The following is a 15152-nucleotide window of genomic DNA, read 5'->3' on the forward strand; positions in this document are numbered from 1 at the left end:
AAAAATACAACACACTGGGTCTCAGGAGCTGTACTGCACCTCAGAGTTACCCCTGAGAACAGCCTAAAAGCAGGAGGCAAATGAGCTAAAGGAGGTAAAAAACCAAAAGGGGCCACGTAGACTGAATATGGCATAGAACAGGCAAAATTTAGACCAGCTCAACTTGGAATACTTTTCTTTGACAGCAAACTGTCCCAAGCCTCCCAGGACACTTTCTATTGCAGAGAAGGATCTTGCTTGCCCAAGGATCTCACAAGGAAAAGTTACCTGCAGAGGGTGGAGTTTCAGGCAGAGAATATCCTCATCGGAGCTGCAGACCTGGGCAAACTCTATGAGGGGGTCCTGAATGCGGCGAGCAAGGGAGACTGCTTGACGCAGCAGAGGTGGGTAATCCCGGAACTCATTCTGCAAGAGGCCAGAAAATTAGGGAAAACCCTGATGGTGTTTTCGCACTTTGTAGCACAAGTAGCAAAGAGACATCGTGGATTGGAACAAGGGAAGTATTTGGTGCTCTGGGCAAAGGAGAGCTGAGGTCAAAGGCTGCCAGGAGCTCTGCCACAACTAGGAATGAAACAACATCATTCACTTAGCTGAGCAAGATTCATTTCAGACTACATCAATATCTACTTTGTAAATCTGCTGTTGCTGATGTCTTCAGGGAAGCCTAAATAAGATGTTTTGCCTTGATCCAAAGATCAGTCTGTCACCATCTAGATGGAACACATGAGGCAGCAGATACGCAAGGTAGGGCCAGCGCAACAAATGGAGGATGAGACAGCAGAGCTGAGTGACAGGCTAAGGGATAGATGGAATAACAGAAGGTTCACCTCAGACTTCTTGCTGTTCATGTAGAGGATGGCCAATTCATTGTCCACCAGCTCCACTCCAATAGAGGACAGCTGCTGCCCTTGATCCAGCTCATGAACAATCCTCTTTACATCCTCCATCAGCATCTGAGCATCCCTAGGGAGAGATGACCATGGGGATTGAGGGAACAGTGCAAAGCTGGGTCCTGGAATCACTTAGGGAGATGACCCCAACAGGTTATCTCACACCACAGACAGAAAGAGTGAAATCTGGACAGGCATGAGGAAAGGACTGCAAAGAGACTGGGAAGTGGAAGGAACACAAAGACTGACCTGTTCTCGCCTGCAATTGTCACCACATGAGGCTTCTTGTTCAAGAGGAATTTTTTCAAGGTTTCAATATCCTGGGCCTGGAAAGGCAAGCGACAGGTCACAGTAGAAAAGCTAGAGGGTTTCTGTACTGAGCTAGCTACCAGTCCTGGTTCCTATTTCACAGGGCAAATCCTCCCCCCACTGCCACTGACATGAACACAACTGAACGTCTTTTCCACAAGCCAGCTTTGCAGCTCAGGACCACCGTAAGGACAAACAGGAAAGCTCTGCAGAGGAAAGACTGATGGCATCACACTCTGGTGTTACAGGAAATCAGTGCAAGTAGGGAATGGAAGTCAAAATCCTGACCCAAGCTCCAGCAGGTCCCACAGCCTTTTGCTATTATAACGTGATCAGGCAAAGGGGAGAAAAATTCAGTAGCTGCGACCAAAGAAGCTCACAAACCCCCAAACAGCATAACTCAGGAATGGCAAGGCCCTGCCACTCCCTTGTGCCAGAACAATTACAGATTGGGAAAAAGGCAGTATTCTTATGTGCAAGAGTGACAGCAAGCTGTCTTCAGATTGACTATTCCCTCCAGCCCACAGTGGATTGTACTGTACCAAAAGCAAAGTGCAGACATTCATCTTGACAATAGCTGTACAAAGGCTTACCTTCTTTTCCCTCTCCTCCTCACGCCAGGCATTCCTTCTCTTTGTGAAATGCGGCAATCGGAGGAAGTCTGTAACCTCACCCTCTCCATTAACAAGGGCACAAAACACAGGGTGGTCCCTGCCAAAAAGAGATCACTCAGACATGGAGGACTGCTGAAGCTGTACATGCATCCAGAGGCAATTCCCTTCCTCCTACCTGGCTGAGGAAAACGCAATGCCTAGCACCCGAATCCCCTTCCCTTGGTTTTCATCCATGAAATCATCATCTTCCTCCACTTGCTGATCAGGACGATATGAAGCTACTTTTAGCCAGTTGTACAGTTTCCGACTGCAAGCCTGGCAGAACAGAGAAGAGGGGAGAGGAGTGAGAAAATCCACTGCAGGTGTTTTGGCATAGCCCTTCTCCGGAGGGAAGGTTGTGGACTGCTTAAGGCAGCAACCAGTATATTCTGCCAGGATTGGGACAAGCTCTCCAGTATCATGGAGCCCATCTTCCCTCCCACTGGGATATTTGCTCTTCTCTCCATCCTCGGGAAAGTATCAGACTCAGACCCCTGCCTGCCTTCTCCTCCTTTTCAAGAGCCTGTGTACGGCCTGTCAGCAGCTATCCCCAGCACACTGCAGGGCTGTCTGCACCTGTAACCCCAGCTCTGACTCAAACCCACCCGTCCCTTGTCTCACCTTGAGGACATACTCCTTGGCCTCCACCAACAGCTTGTTCTTCAATTCCTTAGCCATCTGCACGTAGAGGAACTGGTTGAGGGATCTCTCAATGGCCATTGTACGCTGCCGATTCCACTCCTGCACCTGGTGGCTGAACTCATCTCGATAATAGAACTGTTTGATTTCCTCAAAGTATGTCTGGTCACTTCCGTAACTGCAAGAAATGAGAGGAGGAGATACAGAAGGGCTCCAGACGCCTGCACTGACACCACCACTGGCAGATTCCTGCACAGGGATGTAACAGCAGCACCTCAGATTCAGGGAGCTGCCTGGAAAATTTAGAGAAGAGCCAATTCTCCCATCAAACACTCCTTTATCTGCAAAAGATATGCTGCTAGACAGATCGCAGCTGAACGCAGCACAGAGAAGCCTGATCCGTGCAACATGGGGCAGCCCACAGCCACTCCAGCCCATCCATAGGGCACAGTGTGGCTACTCAGATGTGCAGGGAAGAAAACAAGAAGCACACAGCAAAGATGGCTGGGAAACAAGCACTGCCTTTCACAAAAATCCTAAAGGCTTCAGAGTTTGCCTCCAAATGAATAAGACAGATGTCAACTAAGGTTTTCATTAAGATGAAGAAAAAAGCAAGACCCTGAGAGGCTGCTTGACTTCAAGGTGCGGGAAGCCATCAGGCCATGACTTCCAGGAGCAGTCTGGGTTACAGAGCAGCTCTAGCAGCGTGACAGCACTGGACGCATGAGCTCTGCCAAGGCATGGATGGCAGAGCCAGTGAGGACTCACCCCTCCACTCCTTTCATGTCAATGCTGATATCTATAGTGAGCAGCGCTTCCTCCTCTGCCAGGCTCATTTTCAGGAACTGGTCATCTCGCAGCTCCTTCACAGGTTTGTTCTTCAAGTATTTAAAGGAATAGGCATAGTGGGCTTCATCAATATCCTGGGAGAGAGGAGAGACAGTCAGCAGGCATGCTGGGCACTCACAAAGAAAGACCCTTCTGTTTACTGCAGCAGACAATGGCTTTTATTCAATACCCCCTCACCCTTACGCCTGCCAGTCTGCATTTCCTTCCCCAGCAGGACACAGTGGAATTCGTTCCCAGTCCCAGAGAAACAGAGACCATTCCAATAATTGAAGGCAACGTCTCAACAGCAAGAATCAGATCTGCTGAAACTCTGAGACTAAAAATGCAGCATGCTGCTGAGCTGGCCTCTGCAACCACCCAGCTCACATGCTGCTCCAAGATTTATTCATAGTTGCCGCTGACATGGGAGAAGTTTCCAGATGCAAAAATGAGCATTTTTATGTTATTTAGATCCTTCCCTGAGTTGACTCATGGAGTCAGAGCTCCCGTCCTTACCTTCTTCCCCTTTTTGGTTGGTGAAATGTTGACTTTAGCTCTTTCTTGGAAAGTCTGTCTCAGGACCTGCCTGACCAAAGGCTCCCTGGCTATCTGCAAAGCCACCATGTACCGGGCTCCTTCCAGCACAGCTTCAGGGCTTGGGAACTGACTAAAAGTAAAAAGGCAACATGAAGGTTTAGGGCCTGAGAATGCCCTGAGATCCCCTCCCTTGTGTCACATCCGCAAGATCTCCAAGGAGACACCCTCCCCGGCACTGACCTACACACATAATCCTTGGCCAGCTCCAGGGGCTCTGCAGGGAACTGCTCTGTCTCGTGACGCTGGTAACTGTCTCGGAGATTCTCTCCAAATTGCTCAGGTGTCAAACCAAACTTCTTAGCCAGGCCATCTGGTAAATCAAAAAACCACCAAAACCACACAACACAAAAACAATGAGGACAAGGGTACTGTAGCTTACACGGAGCAAAACTACCAGTCCTCCTTCTAAAGGTAAGCCACACCGCCCAGCAAAGCATGCGGGCTAGGCCACTGCAAGCTCAGCATGACAGAGTGCAACGCTTACCCAGCCCAGCTGTTTGACAGATGGTGTACATATCCCGACGGGAAGCCTGCTTCAGCTCAGGCCCTTTCTGCTCATCATCTTCTGCATCCTCCCCTTCACCTATGGGAAGGATATATTTAGCAAGGCCTCTTTACAAAGGCATCCACACAACTGCAGCGTGTCAGGAGCACAGCAAAGGGATTAAACACAACCTACCATCATGCAACAGAGTCCCTAAATTCCACAAACACACCTCAAAGGTCACAGTAAACCTTAACATTTTTCAGGTTTAGAAAAATACCCTGAAAACGCTATCTTTGCAGTTTCACTCTTCTGCAGTTTTAATAGCAGGATCTCTGGGCTGCACATTAAAACACACATCAAAGTGGCTGATACTTGCTTTGGCCCCCACCACGAGGGGTGGTATTCAGCCTACTGGAAAGCAGCACCTTGTGCAGCAAACTGAAAATTTTCAGAGATGCCTGGAAGACCTGGGATTAACTTGAGATAGAAACTAACAGTAGAGATGCCCTGTGCAAACACACGGGCTTTTCAACAAACTTTCTTCCTATTCTTTTGAACCAGGATTTTCAACCAGCCCACAGTTAGGAGACTATCAAATCTGGGGACAAACCTTCCTCCTCTTCACCATCCTCTCGGATACGCTTTTGCTTCTTTCGAGCAGCCTTGGCAGCATTCTGCATCTTGGGGATGTCTCGCCCATAGTACAGCAGGAAGTGATTATACACGTCCTTCAGCTCGTCCATGGACTGCACGTCCTTCAACCTACGGCATGCAAAGCCAGCTTGTGTCAAAGCAAAGCTGAGCTGTGGTCAGAGCACTCAAGGAACCTGCTCTGGTACAGGTCAGGCAGAAGGAGCGCTTGGGCTCATCTTCCAAAAGAATTTTAAATATTTCTCATTACTGGCTTTGTAGAGGCTAACGTCAATGCACTGCAGCGGCCAGAGAGCCTATGCTGTTTGGGCAAGCTAACACACGTTTTAAGTTGTTCTGGAATGAATGTAAGAAGGTCATGGCACCATACCTCTCCATGTCAGTAGTATCCAGGGCCCTTATGCCATCAGCCAAGGGCTTGTCTGGGTCAGCAGAAATCTGTTCATACTGATAGGCCTGCATCTTCTCAAACAGACGTGTCAGGTTCTGCTTGCGGATCTTCAGCTGAGTCCACTAACATGAGAACAAAAGAACTGCAGTCAAACTTACCATCATGGTGGGTCACATCTGTCTCTTCCCTTCCCAAATAGGGGTTCCCAGGATCTTGGGATATTTGTCATATAAAAACAATCATTGAAATCTTCACCCACAGTTGAGCCCAGATATGAAATGTGGCAGATCTCATCTCGGAGACGGATTATATTAACAGAAAAAAAACATAAATCAAGATTTGGATCTACCTGATGGTAGAGAAGAAACCTGCACTCCTTGCAGGAAAAGTCACTGCACAAGAGGAACTCGGTGAAGGGGAAGGACTGTTTTGAATCCTCTTTTGTCAGATAACCCTTTACCACCACACGGTAACAAATGTACAAAAACACAAGGGTACGAAAAGCACACAAGGTCTCCAAGGCCAAAACAAAATCTGCTGACAGTATCAATGCTAGGTGAGAAGATATGCTAAATGTTGATGGGATGATAAGCAGTGAAAACACTCCTCACCTTCTCATCCCATTGCCAGACCTTCCACAGATCATTGATATGCAGCTCTGGCTCCACATACTCCTTTCTGTAGAAGGCGATGAATGGGACCTGGGTCAAAAATAAGACTCATTACCACCATGCTGTGGCAGCCAGGAGTCCAGAGAATCCTCCTGTTCCATGTGGGAGAACAAGCTAATGGAGCAGCAGCGTAGAATATGCACCAAGCCACACCCCAGCCTTTAAGACTGTTCCATCAAAGAATATACCACATAGACCAAAAAGCTTCTGCAACATCAGGCAACACGTCAGAGAACAGGCTGAATGGACTGACCAAGGCTCAAGAGACTCTGAAACTCCTCCACCTCATCTAGCATCAATTTATTCAGGATCAGGGAAATAGGACATCAGCAGCACCACCAAACAGGCCTTAAAAACCTGCATTGCCACAGCTCACATCAGTTGAGCTGCACTTTCCAATGAAGCACCGTTTTGTCACAGGAGAGGCAACCAGGTATGGTATCTCAGCCCCTTCTAGTTTGCTGCCCCAAATGCTTCCAGCAGCCCCTCAGCTAATCCTGCCTGGATAAGGAGACAGCCACTCAGACCTCATCTTGGCAACGAAGCGGAGTTGTAAATTACCTCAAAATGCTGGTTCCGCATGAAATTCAGGGCTTCTTTAATCTTCTGGATGGTGCTGGGCCCCTTGCGGCTGAAGCTGCTGCTGGCTTGCCCACGGTCGAGGTAGTCAGAACTTTCCTAAAAAGAAGAAATGTGTTGTGTTGATTGTATTTCTGAGCTGACTCTAAAAGACCAGCCCAGGCTACAGCTGGAAAACAGTGGTCCTTTTTGTTAGCTGGGAACGCAGGCTTAGGTACACACTCTGATTTTTTACCACAGAAAAGCATCCTAGCACTGACTGGGCTTAAAGGAAAACAGAGAAGCAGCACCTGGCCAAGGTAACAGATGGTGTAAACGCAGATCATGGCTAATACTAATTTAGCCCTAAGTGCACACTGGCTCAGAGATTTTTCAATCATCCTTGACAATTATTCCTGCAAGTTCTCCGTGTTCCTTTTTTGTCCTGTTTTATAAATACGAAAATGAAGACACCTGCATGTTAAATGACCTGCTCAAAACCAGAAAACCAGAAAGAAAATTGTATTGGGCACCACATTCCTCTCAGCAGACTCCTGGAACAATGTCTCAAGGCTGGAAATCTGCAGCACCTTCAAGTTCTCTTAGGACAGAAGTCCTAGGCATAGTCAGACCTTTACCTGCAGGGAGATGGTAGGTGTTGCAAATGCATTCCTATAAATCCAGTCAGCTTCCTCTTCCAGCTCATCATCTTCAGCACTCTTCACTGGGATGGATCGCAGCTGTGAAAAGGCAACAAGATAAGTAGAGGCACGTGCAACACCAGGGCTCGCACTACCATGTTTTCAAGAAGCCTGGAAATTATTGTTTTGAGCTCCAGGTTCCCCCCACACCCACAGAGCTTTGCTGAGGACAGCCCTGCAACGTCTGCAGCTTCTGAGCGCACAGGCAACTGCACCAGCTTTACACTAGGCAAAGGCAGCTAACAATTCTGCCAAAGGCTTGTGGAAAGGCTTGCAACGGTGCAAAATCTTTTGTGACAATCAAATTAGGGTACTCCCAATTTCCTACCAGACTCCCAAACCCTCTGCAGTTACATCCTCTGTTTCAAACAGTCTGTGCCTGTTCTAGCCTTGTTATCACTTTTCTTCCTGCAGCCACAGAAAAGCAGAACATAAAGCAGCTCCAAACCCTCTCTGGGCATTTAGTCTCAGCCACTTCTCTTGCAGGAGGCCTGCTCTAACCATCATTGACATCCATGAAGATCACAAAGTGTCTGAATGGGCCACATATGGTCAGAGGACATTACAAACAGCATTCCCTTGTGCTGTGCACGCTAGCATGGGAAAAAAGGTCCTTCTGAAAAGCCGGCAGCTTCAGACATTCCATTTTACAAAGGAGGGTAACAAGCCTCTGCACAGAATTACATTAACATATGCTACAGGGAGATCAACTGTTCAGTGAAAATCTGAAAAAAGGGTAAAATTAAGACAAAAATCCAAGACACCAGAATGATCCCTAGCAGCACAAACCGGACTCGGTGTTGACAGCAGCATGTGTCCCGGTCACTTGGATTAAAGTGGGTTACAGAAACACCTTGTATGAACAGTTATGTGTTGGCTGGTATACAGGCAGGCTAGAAACCCTGTCTGGCACCGTATCTCTTGCTATCCAGAGGTACGGCTGCAGGGATTCCAAACAGGATCCAGCATAAAGGACATCTCAGCAGAGCACAAGCCCTGCACCACTTCCAGGAGTGCAACGCTGGCACCCAGTGGCCAAAGAGAAACTTGGACCAGTGCTAAGCCCGGGCTTACACGGCTAGAACAGTTCACAACGTCACTGGTATGTCCGAATGCAGAGCTTTAGCCTATACATTTGACAGATGGAATCTTCAAAGAAGAAGGGGGGAGGGGGGCGGAAAAAAAAAAAAAAAAGATGCCAAAATCCAGCCAGCAGCCAGGTGTGAGAGCTGGCCTGCAGGTCCCAGGCCTTCTGTACTCGGTGGGAGCTGAACCACTTTCTGCTTGCACACTAGCACCCTCATCCCTCACCTGGAATCTCTCAGGCATGTCTGTCATGCGGATCTCATTGTCCTGGTCTGTTAGGTGACTGCTCTCCAGCTCACTGGGCTCATACATCTCAAAGATGCTACGCCGACTGACGCGCTTCTTGGCAGTCTTTTTGGGTCGTACACGGGTCTCCCCTTCTGTTTCTTCATCCTCATACTCGTACTCCTCCTCCATCTCCTCATCATACTCATTGTACTTCTCAAACTCATCATAGTCAAAGTCCACACCAAAGATTTCCTGGGCTTCCTGCAAAGCACTGGAAGGCAAAAACTATCCTTCAGCCTCACTGTGCAGTTCACCGAACATCCTTCTAGCCACACAGGGGAGGCCACAGCACCCAAGTCTAAGCTTATCATGGATAAAATGGAAAAAAAAATCATCATGGACAGGTACACAACTCTGAGTTTTACATGCAAATACTTCTCTTCTAAGGGACTGGTTTTGGTATCCCTGTAAAAAAATCCAGGGGAGAAAGGAAGGAGTCAGACATTTAAGAAATTACAGACTAAAAGATCCGTGTTTAAATTTACCAGGTTCCTTTTGGGGAAAGAGACCAGTGGTATCCAACCACAAGCTGAATCACTCTGCAGTTCCAAGAATCAAGTAAGCTGAGCACTGTTTTCAAGGCTCCAGGCAAATTTCCAATCAGTACTTACGCATCTGTGTATCCTGGGAGCTTCTTTCGCCATTTTGGCTTCTTCAGAGGTTGTCCATCGTCATCCACAATGAAGTCATCAATGTCTGGACATTGAAAAATGATTTAATGGTCAGAACACTCGCATATTCAGCTGGTACCTCTGACAAAGCTCAGTTCAGCCAGCGCAACTACAAGCCTCCACCACAGGCTTTGGCTGCTGCTGGCTGTCTGATGGCCACGGCATCTACACCAACCTCAGACATTCCAGGCACCTGAACCACAATAACAAGCTAGAACAAACTTCCAGACACAGGCAAAGCCATCTGGCAACATCTGCAGCTCAGCGCATGGAAAATGCAGTCAGAAAAGGCCTTGCTGCTTTGGACAGCAAACTCTTGAAACTCTTCCAGTATGGCACTAGCAGTGGTGACAGGCTGACGCTGAAGAGAAGTAGGGCAGGCATGTGCTGTGCTGCTAGGTATCGAACAGTGCCTTGACTTCCCTCCTTTAAAGCATTTCCATTCTGAAGGCAGCTTAGAGGAGACGTTCAACACCTCAGCACTTGTAATGCGCTTCTGGACAAATCAGTTTAGACAGACAAACTAAACCTGCCACCCAGGAATGTTTAATTGTAAAGATTGTACTAATCAGACCAACAAAAGCTTTACCACAACAGCTCAAATAAAGTCTTAACTTTGTTCCTGTGCTTCAATCATAGGACAAACTTTGGATGAATCCACCATCCATACTCACCAGATTCGTCTTCTTCCTCCTCCTCTTCCTCTTCTGGTGGAGCAACAGGAGCTTCAACAGCTTCCCCTCCTTCCTCGCCTTCACCATCCTGAAAGATTTCTTCAGCAATGGCTTCCTTCTCATGTTCTTCCTTTCCATAGTCTTCTTCCTCATCATCCTCATCATCGGACATTTTTCGCACACGTCTGAATTTTTGCTGCAAGCAAGACGGCTTGTTAGTGCCCACAAATCCTGGCAGAGACTCAAGGCTCAGTGTGATCTCTGCCAGGCCAGAACTGCACTTCGTGTGCAGGCACCCGAGAGGGAGCAGGATGGAGCCCAGCACAGCACAGGGGAGAAGAGCCACCCCCTGGGGACCTGTGCTACGGGTATCGATGGGGCACAGCGTGTACACAACGTAACTGCCTGCTGAGGACTGCACCGTGCCCAGGCCTGTGTCACCTGCATGCTGTCACCACCAGCGGCAGCCTGGTTGATGTGCCTCCAGCAGGGAGTGTTACAGAAGGAGCTTTAGAGCCCATAACAGCCTGCACTGACTTTGAGGTTAGCTCCATGCAGGAGAAAGTTAGAAGAAGATGGGCTCCTCAGACTGTCCGGCAGAGGTGGGGAGGGAGGAACACAGCAGATTTTAGAAACAAGAAGAGGTCTGCATACTCTAGGAAGCCAGTTCTCAGTTGCCTGGGCAGGGACAGACCCTGCTTCCCTCAGGCACTCAGCTCTCCCTTTCCAAGAGGGCAGGAGCAGATGGGAGGCACCACTCACTCTCTCCAGACAGCAGCCCACCCTCCGTCATCACACTACACCATTAACAGCAGCATGAGAACACAACTCACTCTTTTGACTTTAACACCCAAGTTCTCTTCAATGAGGTCAAAATCATCATCCTCCAGACGGTCATCAAAAGCTAAGAGAAGAGAGCAAACGTGAATTACACTCTCCTTTTACTAATCTGGGAACAGACCAACCAGTGAGAAAGGTATAGCTCACCCAGCCCATGCAGACACCCAGGGCAGAGGAAAAGCATTACCCCGTGGCCTGCTACGAACAGTTATTGTAAAACTTACTCCGCTTTCTCTTTTTGTGGCCAACGTTATTCTCAGAGTCTCCAGAGTCACTGGCTTCTTCCTCCTCTTCCTCTTCCTCATCGTCATCATCGTTAATGAAACCTTTCAGGTTCCCCTGCTCATCTTGATCATCAAGATTCTCCTCCTCCTCTTCCTCATCTAGGGTAGAGAGCAGCAAGCATTAGACATTTACTCATTGGCTGAGACTCCTTCTTGGCTCTGTGCAAACAGAATCTTTCTTCACACTATCCACACAGGGAGTTATAACTGAACACTTCTACTGACACAGAACCCAGCCAGCTGCTTGTGCCAGAAGCCCACTTCTTGTCTCGTGGTCTCATGCTCTCTCTGCAGAGGGAACAGGTGGAGAATTCCTCTGCTTTTACTGTTTACTATCAAACCCACGGGGGTGAAGCAGTGTATTTTCTATTGCCAAATACAAAAACCACCTAAGCACTTGGAGGAAGGGAAGCACTTAAACAGCTGAGATTATCGACTACAGATGGCCATGCTATTATAGCACAGTTATTGCTCCATCTGCAGAGTCACGGGATAGAAAATAGAACAGCGAGGCACACAGATAATTGAGCTAACTCAGAGCAGACAGGCAGACTCACCATCCTCATCTTCTTCTACAAACTTCTTGGTTACTCTAGGCACAACCTCCCCATCCTGGTTGTACTCCTCCTCAGACTCCTCTGCTTCACTTTCTACAAAGTCAGACATGGCCGCAGCGTCTCACACACACTCCACAGGAACTGGGGAAAGAGGAGAGACATCCATCGCATCAGCTGAGCCAGCTGTGATGGCAAGCACTTCCCCCTACTGGGTTCTGGAGAGAAGAGAGCTAAGGCAAGAGGGTTTCAAATTATCTATCCAGGCCATGAATTACCCAGTGTCCACCTTGCCTAGATGTCCCTGTCACCAAGGATTAAGCAAGCATGAAGACAGTAGCCAAGTGCTGCTAGCTCCTGTCAACCCATGTCTCAGCGAGCAGGACAGGACCTGTCACAGCAGCATTCATTACACAGCTGAGCTCCCAGCTGTGGCTGAAATAGCGCAGGCAGCCAAAGCCCTTCATCCTGCCCATACCCTCCCATGTGGCCAGGAAAGCAACCTCATGCTGCCACCAATGCTAGAAGGTGTTGGGCACACAGTCCAACCAATTAGGATCTTAATATGATTAATCCTCATTCAGTTAATGAAGCCAGGGCAATCCGGTAAAAGGGCCTTGACTGAATTGCAGTTGCAGGCTGTCAGCAAGGCTCTGCGGAGTCCAGGGAGCAAACAGGCGAGAGGCCTGGGAGGTGCTGCCAGGTCTGGGCTGGGGGCTGCTGGCTGCCCAGCTCCACCGCCCCATGCAGCCAGAGCCGCAGCCAGGATGTTCCAGGCCAGGAGCCTCCGTCCAGAGATCATGAAGTAACAAGAGACTACAGAAACAGGGTGTTTTCTATAGCCAGAACCATTTTTTTTTTTTTCTCATTTGATGTTTTTCACCAGCTGGGGTTTCTGGAAGCAGTATAAACCAAGCTTGGTACAAAGGAAAGCGTGTCCATAAAGACACAGCTCAAGTTCTGTCTCTCTGAGCCTTCCACTTCTTGTGGTTACAAAACTTCAAAATTTTCAAAGGCTTTGGGTTTAGCTCCTTTTTACACACACCAAAGTAACAGAAGCTTACAAAAGTCAGCTCTAAGAAAAAACACGTCAATTCCTCAAACGGCTGTGAAGGTGAAAATGCTGGCCCAGGAAGAAGTACCAGCCTTTGGGAAGGTACAAAAAGGAGCTCAGAGAAGGTGTCAGATCTAAAGCCAAAACCTCCATGTTAAATTACATCTGATGTAATTTAATACACACACACACACAAAAAAAAAAAAAAAAAAAAAAGAGAGAGAAAAAAAAGATGAGAAAAGATTTCCATATGCCAAAGAACGATACCTAAACAAACACACTTCAAAGCGTTCCCATAATCGTTTCCCCACTGCAAACAAACAGCTGAAGGAAATCAGTCCCATATGGGACAACCTGATCAAGGCTTTGCCGTGACACTTCTTGTGTGCGGGACTTCTTGTTCTGCCCAGAGATCTATACATCTGGTGGCCAATACAACCACTTAAGAGAAAATCAGGGACTTCTCAGTTAAATTAAAAAAAACAAAAACAAAAAAAACCCCACCACCAAACCACCAAAGTGGAAGACCCATCTTAGATATCTTTTAAGTCTTCAAATACTAATAGCTCCAAAGGAATGTGTCAGCCGTATCTCGTTACAGAAAACCCACAATAAAGGCAAGGGAAAGACCTCTGCCAGATTTCAGACATGAGCAGATAGCCGCTCATACTCTTGACTGATTACATGGCTGTGGCCAACACCTATCCACGATGCTCCAGGCAGGTGATCCCCATCCTTAAGAGGACACTGTAGAAGTCACACACACATATTTAAGCATCCCTCTCAGAAATAATGTGTCAGAGGACAGTATAGATGCTAGTTAAATACATGTTCCTGAAGCAAACGCCACTGATGAATTGTGTAACTACATACAGTAGTGGAACAGGAATTGTTATGTTTACCAGCCTGTGTATGAATATTATGTCAACATCACACTTTCTCACCCATTCTTCTTCAACATGTATCTGTCAGGATGTATTAACATATATAAAACTGCAGACTAAGTGGCTTTTCCTAGAGCATTTCCAAGTCTAATAACCTCACTTCTCTCCTGTCCACGATCCACACACAAACCCAGCAAGAAAGAAAACCATCCGTGATAGCACCATACACAATTTCACTATTCTCTGCCAGTGAAGTGTTTCGCTCACAATTCCAACTTTCTTCCTTAACGCTTGTTCTACAATTTCCTGGCAATTTCAGTTCATGTCAAATCAAATTTGTCTGGACACAGTGAACAGCTAGGACTTAGGAAACCCATCTCATTTAACAATCCAGCTGAGCAGGTTCCACACGAGACAACCACCCACAAAGCCTTCAGTTCCAGTGAAATCCACCTCAGGACAGCAGGGATGTCACTTAACAGGGCAAACGGAAGCCAGGGTAGCTATTACCAAAGAGGTGTTGAATCAGAGAGGGACTAAAGGTGTTTCTCACACCCTCCACGGCAGAGAGGCCTTAATTTGAAATAAAACAGGACAGGGAGGCAGGCAGAGACCGCAGCCAGCGCAGGTGGAGGAGCAGAGGCAGAGCTCAGAGCAGCACTGCTGCCCAGCAGGAGCCCCATGTGCAGCAGGTCACACAGGGCCAGCCCCGCTTCTCTGGCCCTGGGGAGGGTTTGAAGAATCCAGAGTGAGAAGTGTTGGGCCAGCCCAGCTGTATCAGGCTATGGGCCTTTTCTCAGAGCAGCACAGCAGCAACCCCGCTCCTGTAACACACCTAGGAGAGGGTCAACAGATTGCTGCAGCACAGGAGCAAGTCCTAAATTGCACTAGAGCACCAAAAAGGCAGGAAGACCATGCCTAACCCTGCACACTTACTGGCACACAAGCAGACAGGCTCCTATAGGTGATACATACATAAAGCTTTACCCCTACAGCCACTAAACACTGACCAAGACAGACCAAAGGCAACAGCAATGCAGCAAGCAGCGCTGCGACAGCACCACGGCAGCAGGTGAGGGAAGCGCGGGCGCCTCCACATCGAGCACAGCCTCTCCTGCTTGCAGGGATGATCCAGCGGGAAAGGGCTGAGCAACTACACAACCTCTGCTTTTGACCAGGGACATCTGCACTTTGCTCAGCTCAAGGGCACAACAGCAATTGTCCATAGTCCACAAGCTCCTTTTAACTGGGATGACCCTGAGCGGAGAGCTCTCCATGCTGTCAATATACAGACACCATAGAACAGGTCAGCAAGAGCAGGCTGGACACTGGCCGCAGGCACTGTGGGCTGCCCCCCTGGTGAGGCAAGGCAGTGCCTTTAGAACAAGTGCTTCTCGGTGATGGACCTGAGAATTCTGAAAACCAGGCATTAAAATACCTGT

General features: G+C 48.1%; 1 protein-coding gene across 2 annotated transcripts in view; it reads right to left on the reverse strand.

The window, feature by feature from the left end:
* The window catches only part of SUPT6H (SPT6 homolog, histone chaperone and transcription elongation factor), a 30219-nt gene that overhangs the window by 11834 nt on the left and 3233 nt on the right, over positions 1-15152 (reverse strand). For both annotated transcript variants that reach the window (XM_056354045.1, XM_056353955.1), the window contains exons 2-22: positions 11776-11916; positions 11159-11317; positions 10928-10998; positions 10095-10290; positions 9361-9445; positions 8687-8960; positions 7313-7414; positions 6678-6794; positions 6057-6146; positions 5425-5567; positions 5014-5165; positions 4401-4499; positions 4097-4226; positions 3836-3986; positions 3260-3414; positions 2474-2669; positions 1989-2128; positions 1793-1910; positions 1140-1216; positions 828-963; positions 268-405 (exon numbers count right to left, since the gene is read on the reverse strand). In XM_056354045.1, coding sequence (XP_056210020.1) covers positions 268-405; positions 828-963; positions 1140-1216; positions 1793-1910; positions 1989-2128; positions 2474-2669; positions 3260-3414; positions 3836-3986; positions 4097-4226; positions 4401-4499; positions 5014-5165; positions 5425-5567; positions 6057-6146; positions 6678-6794; positions 7313-7414; positions 8687-8960; positions 9361-9445; positions 10095-10290; positions 10928-10998; positions 11159-11317; positions 11776-11884 — 2838 coding nt within the window. In that variant the 5' untranslated portion in view covers positions 11885-11916. The remainder of the gene's footprint in view (positions 1-267; positions 406-827; positions 964-1139; positions 1217-1792; positions 1911-1988; positions 2129-2473; positions 2670-3259; positions 3415-3835; positions 3987-4096; positions 4227-4400; positions 4500-5013; positions 5166-5424; positions 5568-6056; positions 6147-6677; positions 6795-7312; positions 7415-8686; positions 8961-9360; positions 9446-10094; positions 10291-10927; positions 10999-11158; positions 11318-11775; positions 11917-15152) is intronic.

The sequence above is a fragment of the Falco biarmicus genome, chromosome 1 (assembly GCF_023638135.1).
Source record: "Falco biarmicus isolate bFalBia1 chromosome 1, bFalBia1.pri, whole genome shotgun sequence".
Taxonomy (NCBI): domain Eukaryota; kingdom Metazoa; phylum Chordata; class Aves; order Falconiformes; family Falconidae; genus Falco; species Falco biarmicus.